Genomic DNA, 12,157 nt, shown 5'->3' on the forward strand with positions numbered 1-12,157 from the left:
CGTGATAAAGCCATTACAAGAACATTGTTATGAGAACGTTCTCACTCAACATTATGAGAACATCAGTCAACATGATAAGAACGTTCCAACAATGTTGTTCTAAGAATGTTTCCTGTCAACATTATGACAATGTATTTTAACTATGAAAACATTATAAGAATGTTCCTGAAACATTATTTTAGGAATGTTTTTTTTTTTCTAACATTTACATAACTTTTACATAATGTTAGTGAAAGTTATGGAAACGTTCCCTGTTAGCTGGGATGGAGCTGGTTCTTTGGTCTGTGTTTGGTTGTAGGCTCCTTTCCAAGCCTCCCAGCCGTCTGCTTAGCTTGGTCTTGCTCGCCTCGGTTGAGTCTGTTATTACCCTCTTGTAGGGTGTTTTGTTCAGAGTTCTGCACTCCCGAGCGTTATCACTGGTAGAAGGCTTCTCAGCCTCCCAAGAGGATCAGTTATTACTAGGCTGTAGTTTCTACTAAGGGAGTTTGATGTTTACTCCCTTTAGACCGACTTCTGCAAAAGAAGCTATAGCGACTTTTTTTGGCTTATGTAGAATAATAGCGTAGAATAATAATAGCGTCTTGTTGCCACGCCTCTATTGTGCCTGTTGTCAGTCCCTTCAGACGATAAGCGGAAGACATGTTCTCCAGGTGCCCCTTTTATACTTCCTGGTTACACCTGCATTACGTTATAGGCTGCCGTCGGCCAATAGGATTGTCGAGATTGGACAGATTGTTTCAGACACCAGTCACGTGAGGGCGTTCCCCAGTAGCGTTCTAGGACACAGTGTCTTGTTCCCTGTTCTCAGAGAACCAAGGTTACAGTTACAGTTGTAACCTGAGATGTTTTCAGTACTGCTGCTGTATTGGGTACTATTGCATTTTTTTTTTATAAGAGTTACCTGTAAATTCATCAAAAAAAATATTATAGAGTTATGATGCTTACCTCCCATTTGTCATCTGAGAATTAAAGAAAAAGATTAAAATTAAAATGAATATAGTCTAGCTGACACAAAGGGAGAAAACCCCTGATTTGTTCTATTAGGACTGAAACCACAAACATACATTACTGAATGATTAACTCTCTTTTGTTTGCGCACACACACACACACACACACACACACACTATTACACTAATTGATTTTGCATTGATAAGGGATAACGCAAACTATGGAAACATTTTATTAAATAATCAATGAATTCAGAACATATTAAAATGCTAAAGCTATTTCTAAACCATGCCTAAACTCTTGGCTAAAGGGTAATGTCCGCCACAACCAGCTAAACTGTGTTATGAGTTTCTGGCAAGCTGCGTGCTGGGTAACAAGTGCACTCGCAATGCTGTAACCTTCCCAACTGCCCAAGTAAGCAGTGTAGTATTTCGTACCACATGGACAGAAAAGGCAGTGCTTACAATGTGAATAGGTCACTTCAGCCGGACTTCCTTGACCTTTTCTGTTCTTCTGTTTTTTGTTTGTTTGTTTTGTGTGTGTGCTCAAAATCAGAAGGGGCATGGCAAGTTCTTCTGTGCCATGATCCATTAGGCCAACCTCTGCCTGCCATCTCCCCAAAACAGACAACGAGCTGCTCAGAGTCTCACATACAGTTCAAGTAAACACATAGGGAGTGTACTGGGCACAGCAACAAAAAGGCTGTGTCTGCTTCGTCTCAAGGCAGAGCTTGCAATTTCACCACTTCCCACATAGCAACATTGTGTTGGCCTAGATCTGGCCCATATCTGGCACATGTTTGCCAGATCTGGGCCACAAGAAGGCCACAGCAATGCCACATGTCAGCCAAGAGCAAAGAAATAAACCAGAACTGGACCTTATATGAGCCACAGAATGAGTGTATTATATATTAAATATAGAGTCATCACAGCCCTAATAAGCTGTTAACAAGCAGAATCACTGAAGGAAAGAAGAGAACAGAAAGAGAGAAGCAGAAACACAAGAACTACAACTTTCTTCAGCCACAGCCTTAGATGAACTGAAGATCAAAGACATTAAATCTCTGAAGATCTGATCAAACAACTCCACAAACAGCATTACCAGCTTCACTTATTACTAACCAGACTGACTTTATTTCTGTCACACGTCTACAGAAGCTCTTATTGAGAATTAACAGAAGTTCAACTCTAATGTGTTTCATTTGAAGTCACCATAATAGTGATTAGTTGTTCCATTAGTTGGGCTCTTCACTCTTATACATTTGCCTTTTTTTAGCTGTTGTGACAGTGTTTGTGAAACACATTTGCAGTAGCAAAAGAAGTTAAAGCAAAATGACATCAGATGATGATGGTTGTCTGTAGATTGTTTTGTGGTCATCATGAAATGGCCTGATGTCATTCAAATCTAACAATTGTATTGTGCTATTAATGTGTTTACATTATAAACTCTGCATTATACAGCATGAGCTCCTGCAGCAATCAGAAGATTTTAACAGACATGAGCACTAAAAGACATGATGACACACACAGACATCAAGAATCAATGTATTAATCTCAAATATGGTGACAATCAAAAGTGCCATGCTGAAGTGCATGCTGGGTGTTTTGTTCTCTGCTGGTACCCAGCATGCATCCAGAGGTGTAAAGTCCAGGAGTCAGAAAGTAAAAATCCTGCCATATTTTTTATTCCACCCACTGAAGCAATGTTTAAGTTAATGAGATAATTAAGTAATTAATTTAGTGATGATTGACCATTATTGAAGACACCTGATGATAACAAGCAGAATCACCAAAGGAGAAAATCACAATTTTTAAGTTACCATCATGGAGATCAGGGTTTGCTTTAGTTGAGCTCTTGACTCTTGACTTTTTAATATTAGATTTTATATTTAGGTTTGTCTGCTGTAACTGAGTTATAACAGTCAGACAAGCAAAGAGAAAAGATGATCAGGTGGTGTTGGTTATGTTTTAACATAATCATTATTTGATCTGATTCGTTCAGTCACGCATGCACAATATTCTATAGGTTCTTTACTGCTAGTAGTAGTTCACCTGTTTCAGTCAATGCAGTCTGAGCCGGAAAGAGAATTGATTAGTTCTTTTCGTGAGTCTTTCTGGTTTTGAGTCGTTCCTTAATCACGTGACATACCCATACACTATGCTGTGTGACCCAAGCACATTATATTTCTAAGTAAATAACTTTAACTCTCCAGTTTTATTTCAGTTTGGGTTACAACGGTTAAAGCTGAAGTTATCATAACCTTGATGTTTTAAACTAACATTAATAATTCAAATTCAAAATGTTATTTGCTTTTAATTTATGTCATTATGTCCTTTTTGAGCAATCTTCTTATACATATATTAGACCAATATGTCAAGTCTGCCTAGGAAAAGCAATTATTATAACAGCAAACTCAAAATTGGAGTAAAAATTAACAAACTAGGCTATAAATACTTTGTATTGTAGGCTTGGATTATTATATTATTATATAGCCTAGAGTTTATTTACAGATAGACAGTCAAAAAGATAAATATAATCAATATGTTATTTATAACAGGGCTTTATTTATTTATAAAATAATAACACACCACAGATCCTCAAGAAACAGTAACAAAAACATAGTGACAGAAATGTCAGAAATAGCGTATGGGTCTGTCACGTGATTAAGGAACGACTCAAAACCCGAAACACTCATGAAAGAAATAATCAATTCTCTTTCTGGCTCAGACTCCATTGGTATAGCATACAGGGCTGCTTGTCACGTCATTAAGGAATGACTTAAACTCAAAGACTTGACAAGAGGTGAGATGAGCTTAAATCTTAATGAAGACGCAGGTAAAGAATGAATTAATCTTTTCTGTATCTTATAGCATTGTAGTTTTGTATTGTTTGTAGTGTGATCAACGTTTGCATAAGTAATATATGTGTTGTTGAAGTAACACGTAACATTTCAATTACATTTTGCTAAAATGAACGCAATGACTCGAAAAAAGATTTGTTCATTTTGCTGAACGAGACTCAAAAGTCAGAGTCGGTAAAATGATCCGAACTTCCCATCACTAGTAGCTTCAGATCACATGCTGAATCACACATGCGCAGTATCATCAGCTCACCAGTTCTCAAATTGGACACGTCCGAAAGAAGCGGTTCTTGGTTGTGTACTGATGATCCGAAAACTGTTGCAACCGATTCTACTCGAGAACGAGATTGAGATTCGAGAACCGCGAGAGCGATTCAAAAGGAGTTGCTTGTTTGCTCTCGCTGTAGTTTGATTACGTCATTTTTTATCTTTATATCACCTTGTTTAGAAATTAAATAAGCTGTCCATGGAATATTTATGAAACAAATAAATGTTTCCAATCTTTAAATAAATAAATAAATAAATAACTTGAAAGCACAACTGCACAACTTTCACTATATTGCTTTTTAAATAACATTAATATAGAAAAATAAATTTGTAGAACTATTTCTGAACATTAGTTTGATATATGTACAAAATATTATGTTGGCATGTAGTTTATTATGTACAGTATTATGTACAGTATTTTCTGCTATTAATCTGCTATGGTGTATTTGGAAAAGCACAATAAACATTTGTATTTTTAATTAAGTCATAAACATATTCCCAGTATGTTTCATATTATCACACTGTCCGATGACTAAACTTGACTAACGTGCTTTTCGTTCTCTTGAAAAGTTAAACGCATGCGCAGTATCATCAGCTCACCGGTTCTCAAATCGGACTTGTCCGAAAGAAGCGGTTCTCGGTTGTGTACTGATGATCCGAAAACCGTTGCAACCGGTTCTTGACTCGAGAACGAGAATGGTGACAGGCCGTGTATGTTTGCTCGTGTGCGCAGCGCATGCTCACTCTTATCAGCTACTCTGCTGCTCGTGTTCATCATCATCAGTTCTCTCTTCACAGCAGATTAAGTCACTGTACTGTTGGAGTAACTGAATATCTCCGGGATATTGGTTTATTTCGAGAGGTAGTGTCAGGCACGTCAAAAAGTGAGTAACTTTAGTCATTTGTGGATTCGTGTTTGCTAACTGGAGATGCGAACTGTTTGGAGCGATTCAGACCGATTTGGTGAACTGGTTCAACCAATTCACTGAAAAGAACTGGTTAAAAAGAATAATGTAAATCTAACTCAGTGATTCAGGTCAAACAATGATTATGTGAAAACATAACCAACAACAACTGATCATCTTTTCTCTTTGCTTGTCTGGCTGTTATAACTCAGTTACAGCAGCTCAAACAAAATAATATTGAAAAGTCAAGGGTCAAGAGCCCAACTAAAGCAAACGCCAATCTCCACGATGGTGGCTTAAAAATTTTGATTTTCTCCTTTGGGTGTCTTCAATAATGGTCAATCATCACTCAATTAATCACTTAATTAACTCATTAACTTTAACACTGCTTCAGTGGGTGGAAAAAATATATATGGCAGGACTTCTACTTTCTGACCCCTGGACTTTACACCTCTGCATGCATCCCACTTTTGATTGTCACCATTGTTGAGATTCATATGCTGATTCTTGATGTCTGTGTGTTTCTAAGACTAATCTTTAGTGCTTGTCTTTTAAAATCTTCTAATTGCTGAGATAACACAGGTTTTGTAATGTAAATGTAATAGTAGCACAACACAATGGTAAGATTCAAATGACATCAGGCCATTTCATGATGTTCTCAAAACACTCAACAAACAACCATCATCACCTGATGTCATTTTGCTTTAGCTTCCTTTGTTACTGCAAATGTGTTTATTTAAAACTTTGGGCAAGTAGCTTAGTCGGGGTCTCAAGATTACTTGAGAATATGCTGGACCAAACTCAAGGCACATTTCACTGACAAAGAATGCCTGCAGGTTCCAGACTCTTTTGATTGAAGTGAGCGGGGTAAGGAGTGCCATCTTTAATGAGAGGGTGACTAACTCTAGTGGATCAAAAGGAGCTCCCTGTAGATCCAGCAAGACTACAGACCCAGCTAACAGAATTTTGTTATAAGAACATTCTCTAAATATTTACAAACACTGATCTCCATAATGGTGGAACTAATTTTCAGTTTTTAATTTACTCTTTAATAAGACATCAACACCTAAACCTCTGTTAATTCTCAATAAGAACTTTTGTAGACGTGTGACAGAAATAAAGTCTGAGTGTCGACTTTGAGTGATGTAGACTCAAAGTATATTCCTGTAGGCTATTTTCTTGAAAATTACAAATATTACCCAGAATGCATTGTTTTCTACAGTATGTTTCTGTTTTAATGGAAAATGGTTTGTTACTGTCAGAATTTGGTAATATTTACAGCAAGCTCTAACAGTGTAAGCTAATTATTGTCGAAAACCCCACTACTCTGATAGCTCACTCCAGTGAACCACAAACATTCAAATAACTGAAATGAGGAAACTCAGGCACTTACTTGGCCGGACTTCAGGGATGAACATACCATCAAACAAATGAGAGAATGGACCATGACCTAACACAAAAATAAAGGGAACAAGATTAGCACTGTGTATGTTTGTACAGGTTACCAGATTAAAAAAAATAAAAAAAATAAAAATAAATTACTGTGAAACCCTTAACCTCTTAACTGGCCTCCCAGCCAGCACACCCATGTAGGGCCACATGGTTTAGCCCAGATGAAATGAACATTGTTCAGAGTGAACACTACAGGCTGTTAAATGTAACATTGAATCAGTGTTGGAGTTAATGAGATAATTAAGTAATTAAGTGATGATTGAGCATTATTGAAGATAGCTGCTGTTAACAAGCAGAATGAACGAAGGAAAGAGAAACAACAAGAACAGAAAAAAATTGAAACACTAGAACTGAGTTCAGCCGCAGCCTTAGACAAAAGAAGACATTAAATCTCTCCAGATCTCAGCAGAGGATTAAACAACTCCATATACAGAAGCTCTTATTGAGAATTAAGAGAGAGAGTTTTTGTTGTTGATGTTTTATTGAAATTTGTTTGTTTTTTATGTCACCATCATGGTGATCACTGTTTACTTTAGTTGGGTAGTTTGTCTTTGTAATGTTAGAGTTTCTCTGGCTGCTGTAATTGAGTTTGTTATAACAAGAAAAGCAAGAGAAAACACAATCTGATGCTTCATGATAAGAATATAATCATTGCGTAGTGACTTAATTTTCTGATCTCATGACTGAATTTAATATGAGTAATATCTTACAAACTTTCTTTTATTGTGATTCACTTAAAGATCCAACACAGTTTTAATCAGAAAATCCAAATGAGTTTTAAAATAGATTGTACACTAAACACTTTAAACTACAGCGAGATTCATTTACAAACATACATCAAGAATCAGCCTATGAATCTCAACAATGGTGACATGCTTAATGCTGCAATGTATTCTTTTTTGAATGATGCACCCAGAATGCATTGTGGCTTGAATCATGTCACCATTGTTGAGATTCATATGCTGATTCTAGATGTCTGTGTGTGAGGAAGTTTTGTAGGAGTTTTAAAGTGTTTAGTGTACAATGTGTTTTAAAGGGGTGGTTCAGTGTTTTTTTTTTTTTTCTAGGCTTCATTGTGTTTTTGGGGCGCAGTTTAACATGTCTTAATGCTTCGTTTTTTTGAAAATGCTGTATTTTTCATGTATTTTACCTTTATTCTACACTTCTGATTCCACTGTCATATGAATGGCTCATTTGATTTTCTGCTTCTATGAAGCCACTCCCTTCGAAATACAAAATGTGCTCACATTGGTTAGCAGGTTGGTAGCTGGCCCAGTATATTGTGATTCGCTGAAGCGTCCGGAAACGCCACGCCCCTTACCATTTGTTGCTTCAGTGAAAATATAAATAATGGCGTCTATATTGCTGTATCAAATTGAGCCCGAATTAGACTCCGATGAAGAGGGTCAAGCTGCAATCGTGGCTTTTAAAGGACGTTTATGCATGGTATTTCATTTTTTTTTATTTGTGTCAAAGTGTTTAGATGCTGTCACTGCTGTTTGATAGCTTTCAATATCCAGTTTTACCCCGATTAAAGCTTTACTGTAGCCGAATACATGACTGAGTAGCAGCATTTTTGTAAAGGTAGCGTTTAATTTATAACATGAACAGCTGTTTGTCTATGAACATAGAAGTTTGTTGGCATTTGATGGAGAAGTATGCACTAGAATTTAGCTAACTGGCTAGCGAAGCAAAAACAAGTTGCTCTTTGTATATGTCCTTGATGCAACCAAAAATAACAACAGAACTATACGTTTAAAAGACATGTACAAACAATAAAACATACTTATAGTTTGAAGCCAATAAACAGCAGCTTCTGCTTATAAAGTAGGAACTGCTTCATCTTTCAGTAAAAGCCTTTGTGCAAATCCAGCATTGAACTCGTGTAGATTCTGGAAGCTGCTTCAGCACCGCATTATAGACTCTCAGAAAAAAAAAAAAAGTACATAATTGTACTTTTAAGGGTACAATGTTACAAAGGTACAAATTTGTACCCTTGTGATTTGTACCTTAAGAGACCAGTTTTGTACCTTTATTTAACAGTACAAAAATTGACCCTTCAAAAAGGGTACAAAATTGCTTTGACAGCGTACAATCGTTGACTATAATGAGATATATATATTTTACACACACACGCTGAATTAAAATCAGAATTTATTAAATCCTTTTCATTTTCACATTTTACAACATTTCATTTGAAACACATTTTTAAACATTCCACTTGAGTCCATCTTGCCGGGTGTTAAAAAGTAACACTGAAGCAGTGTTAAAGTTAATGAGATAATTGATTGATGATTGAGTGATGATTGACAATTAGTGGAGACACCTGATGATAATAAGCAGAAACATTGAAGAAACAACAAGAGAAAAAGAGAGAGACACAACAACTACAACTGACTTCCAGCCATTAAACATTATTACACTTATTATTAACCAGTTTGATTTGATTTCTGTCATACATCAACAAAAGTTCTTACTGAGAATGAACAGATGTTTAGATGTTAATGTTTTAATGAAAGTTTAGTTTGAAGTCACCATGATGGTGAAGAGCATTTCCTTTAGTTGGGCTCTTGACTCTATTTGTTAACATTAATTTATCTCTGGCTGTTCCAACTTTGTGTTTGTAAAGCACATTTGTTATGGCCAGAGAAACTATGATCTGAGCTGTGTTTCCCAAAAGTGCTGTGAGCCAAAGTTGATCAATTTAGGTTTACAATGCTTTGGGAATCACAGTCATAATTAGGGTTGGGTATCGTTTGAATTTGAACGATTTCGATTCCGGTTCTTTTAATAGGCAGGGTCAAAAAAAGTTTAAAGATATTTTAAATGAGCTAGCTAACCAAGGGTCTTTCTGAAGGAAATAGTCTGACCTTCTCCATCAATTTTAATTCTTTGAACTTTTTACTTTTTATGAACTTTACTATGAATTTCTCACAGGGCTGTTTTCAACTACAATATAAATATTATAAATTATGAATATATTGAAAACACATTTACACATGAGTGTATGGCTGCATTTACACTGCAAGTCTTAATGCACAAATCCGATCTTTTGACCATATCCGATTTTTTGGCCAGTGTGTTTACACTCACTTTAGATGCGACTGGTATCGATATCTGTGTTTACATTAGGCTACTTCCTGCCCCAAAATGATCGTCACTGATAGTTTTAAATGCACATAGTAGATCCTCGGGTTTTGAATGGCCGTGCTATTAAAATTATTTATATAATTCATGGAGTGGCCATGATTAGCCTGTCAGAATGGATAAGTTAACAGCTGTCATGGATGTATTGCAGCGCGAATTCTGACTGGACGGATATAGACCGGAAAATAAAGGTAATTTGTGTTTGATATTTTATCTACATTTATTAGTTTTAGAATTCCGTTTTTTGAATGAATTCGAGCGAGCAAGGGAGAGAGCGCGCGAAGCTGCTGAATATATGTGTGTGCGCAATTTCTTTCATGTTAGACAAAGTTCCCACATTAATATTGAGCTGCGAATTTTTAGTGCGAGTGCATACATGCACGTCTGCTTCATAATACAACATTGAACCTATATTTTAGTGAGCAAACGTGCCACCCTCGCCGTTTGATGGCTTGGAATTACAATAGCAATCGGATATGCGTGTTTAGACATAGGTCGCATGTTCAGAGATCGGATATGTATCGGATTTAAAACCACATTTGGAAGTGGCTCAGATCGGATACAAAAAAATCGGATCTCGTGTGGATTGCCAGGCTGGGGGTCGGAGCCAGAGGAAGAGGCAGCGGAGGACGGTCGGCGCAGCGCATCAAAGAGATTTATTTATTTCTACTCCATGAACTCGGAGGTGCTTTATCATGTTCGACGTGCACCCTCCTATGCACGAAACAATCTTGCCGCAAATGTTGCATTTTGCAGAGATTTTGTTCTATTTAGAAAATTGAAGCCACACTTTGGACCGCCGACGCACGCTATCCATGTTCGGCTCGCTCGGTTATGCCAACACTTTCGGTGGACGCTTCTTCGTTGGTGTTAAGCGGTTTCTTCTTCCAGTCGGCGGACTGGGAATCGAAACTAGGAATCGAAATTTAAACTTTTGAACGATTCCGGGAAAATCGCAAAGTTAGTCCCGGTTCCAATCGATACTCGATACCCAAGCCTAGTCATAATGGTTGTGTTTTCTCATTGTGAAATGGCCAGATTTATTGGTGACATCCAGTATTAACTGGTGATAGAGATGTTACATTACTTCTTTATAGTAAATCTCTGTTACCGCTTGATATCCAGCAGAGCTTTTATAATCTGAAGGGTTTTTTGAAACACACACAGACATCAAGAATCAGCATATGACCCTCAACAATGGTGACAATCAAACAAAGAGCTTCATGTTGCAGTGCATGATGGGAGCCACCAATCAAAACTCATCCATGGCTCCCATCATGCATTGCTGCATGCATAAATTATGCAGCTGAATTGTCCTGTAATTTTCGTAGATTGTTCATGTTTGCTTTTATTTCTCTGTTGTTTTGTTGTGACAGTAGCTTGTTTTGTGATGTTCAGAGTTGATCAGTTTGTCAGTATTTTGTATTTATTTATCGTCACCGTTCTTGAGAATCATATGCTGATTCTTGATGTCTGTGTGTGTTTAAACACTGAAGCTTCAGTGTATAATGTATTATTCTTAAAACAAAGAAAAAAAGTCATACTGCTGTTGGATCTCAAGCTGTAAAATCGCAGGACTACAATCATTAATGCTAAAACTACACATCAAGCACACAGTCAGAGATTTAGACTCTAAACAACATCAGGCCATCACATGATGATTATATCATCATCAAATTATATTGTGACCAGATCCTATTTTCTCTGACCATAACAAACGTGCTTTACAAACACAAAGTTGGAGCAGCCAGAGATAAATTAATAATAAAAGGTAAAGAGTCAAGAGCCCAACTAAAGCAAACGCTGACCTCTTTCATGGTGACTTGAAATGAAACATTCCATAAAACATTAATTAACACCTTTTTTCTCTCTTTCCTTCAATGATTCTGCTTATTAACATCAGGTGTCACCACTAATGGTCAATCATCAATCAATTATCTCATTAACTTTAACACTGCTTCAGTGTTGCTTTTTAACACCCGGCAAGATGGACTCATATGGAATGTTTAAAAATGTGTTTAAAATGAAATGTTGTAAAATGTGAAAATTAAAAGGATTCTGTCACGCCGGAGGGAGCCATCACCGGAATATTGATCAGTTGCCATTTGGACTACGTTTCCCATGGGCCCTCATTCCTGGGACTGATTGCGCACGCATCTGCACTGCATCACACTTACACTATTTAAGACACACACACACTTTGTGAAGTCTTGATTTGCCGTGGTGATAAATTCTGATCGTTTTCCCGTGGACTGCTATCTGTTATCGTTTGGACTGTGTATCTCTTGAGATCCTACGCTGCCTGCCCTGAACTTTTCCTGTTTCCTGGACTTTGATTGTGTTGCCGCCTGACTTGATCCTTGCCTGTACCCTGACTCTGTTTGTCTGCCGCCAGCCTCGACCCTTGCCTGTCCCTGTTTATGCCTCTGCCTTTGCCCTGTCTGCATTGTAAGTCATTTTCTAATAAAAGCTGCTAATGGATCCACATTCTGTCGACCCATCATTACAGAAGACTTCGCCGCACAGCGATCCAGCAGCCCTCATGCAGATTTCCTCAGAGTTAACCGCTCAGGCCAA

General features: G+C 37.2%; 1 protein-coding gene across 1 annotated transcript in view; it reads right to left on the reverse strand.

Annotated features, from left to right (window-relative positions):
- LOC125271517 (deoxynucleoside triphosphate triphosphohydrolase SAMHD1-like) overlaps window positions 1–12,157 on the reverse strand; it is a 57,220-nt gene that overhangs the window by 35,901 nt on the left and 9,162 nt on the right. Inside the window, exons 4-5 of the mRNA XM_048195553.1 lie at window positions 6,375–6,431; window positions 946–959 (exon numbers count right to left, since the gene is read on the reverse strand). Coding sequence (XP_048051510.1) covers window positions 946–959; window positions 6,375–6,431 — 71 coding nt within the window. The remainder of the gene's footprint in view (window positions 1–945; window positions 960–6,374; window positions 6,432–12,157) is intronic.

This window comes from Megalobrama amblycephala, linkage group LG7 (genome assembly GCF_018812025.1).
Source record: "Megalobrama amblycephala isolate DHTTF-2021 linkage group LG7, ASM1881202v1, whole genome shotgun sequence".
Classification (NCBI taxonomy): domain Eukaryota; kingdom Metazoa; phylum Chordata; class Actinopteri; order Cypriniformes; family Xenocyprididae; genus Megalobrama; species Megalobrama amblycephala.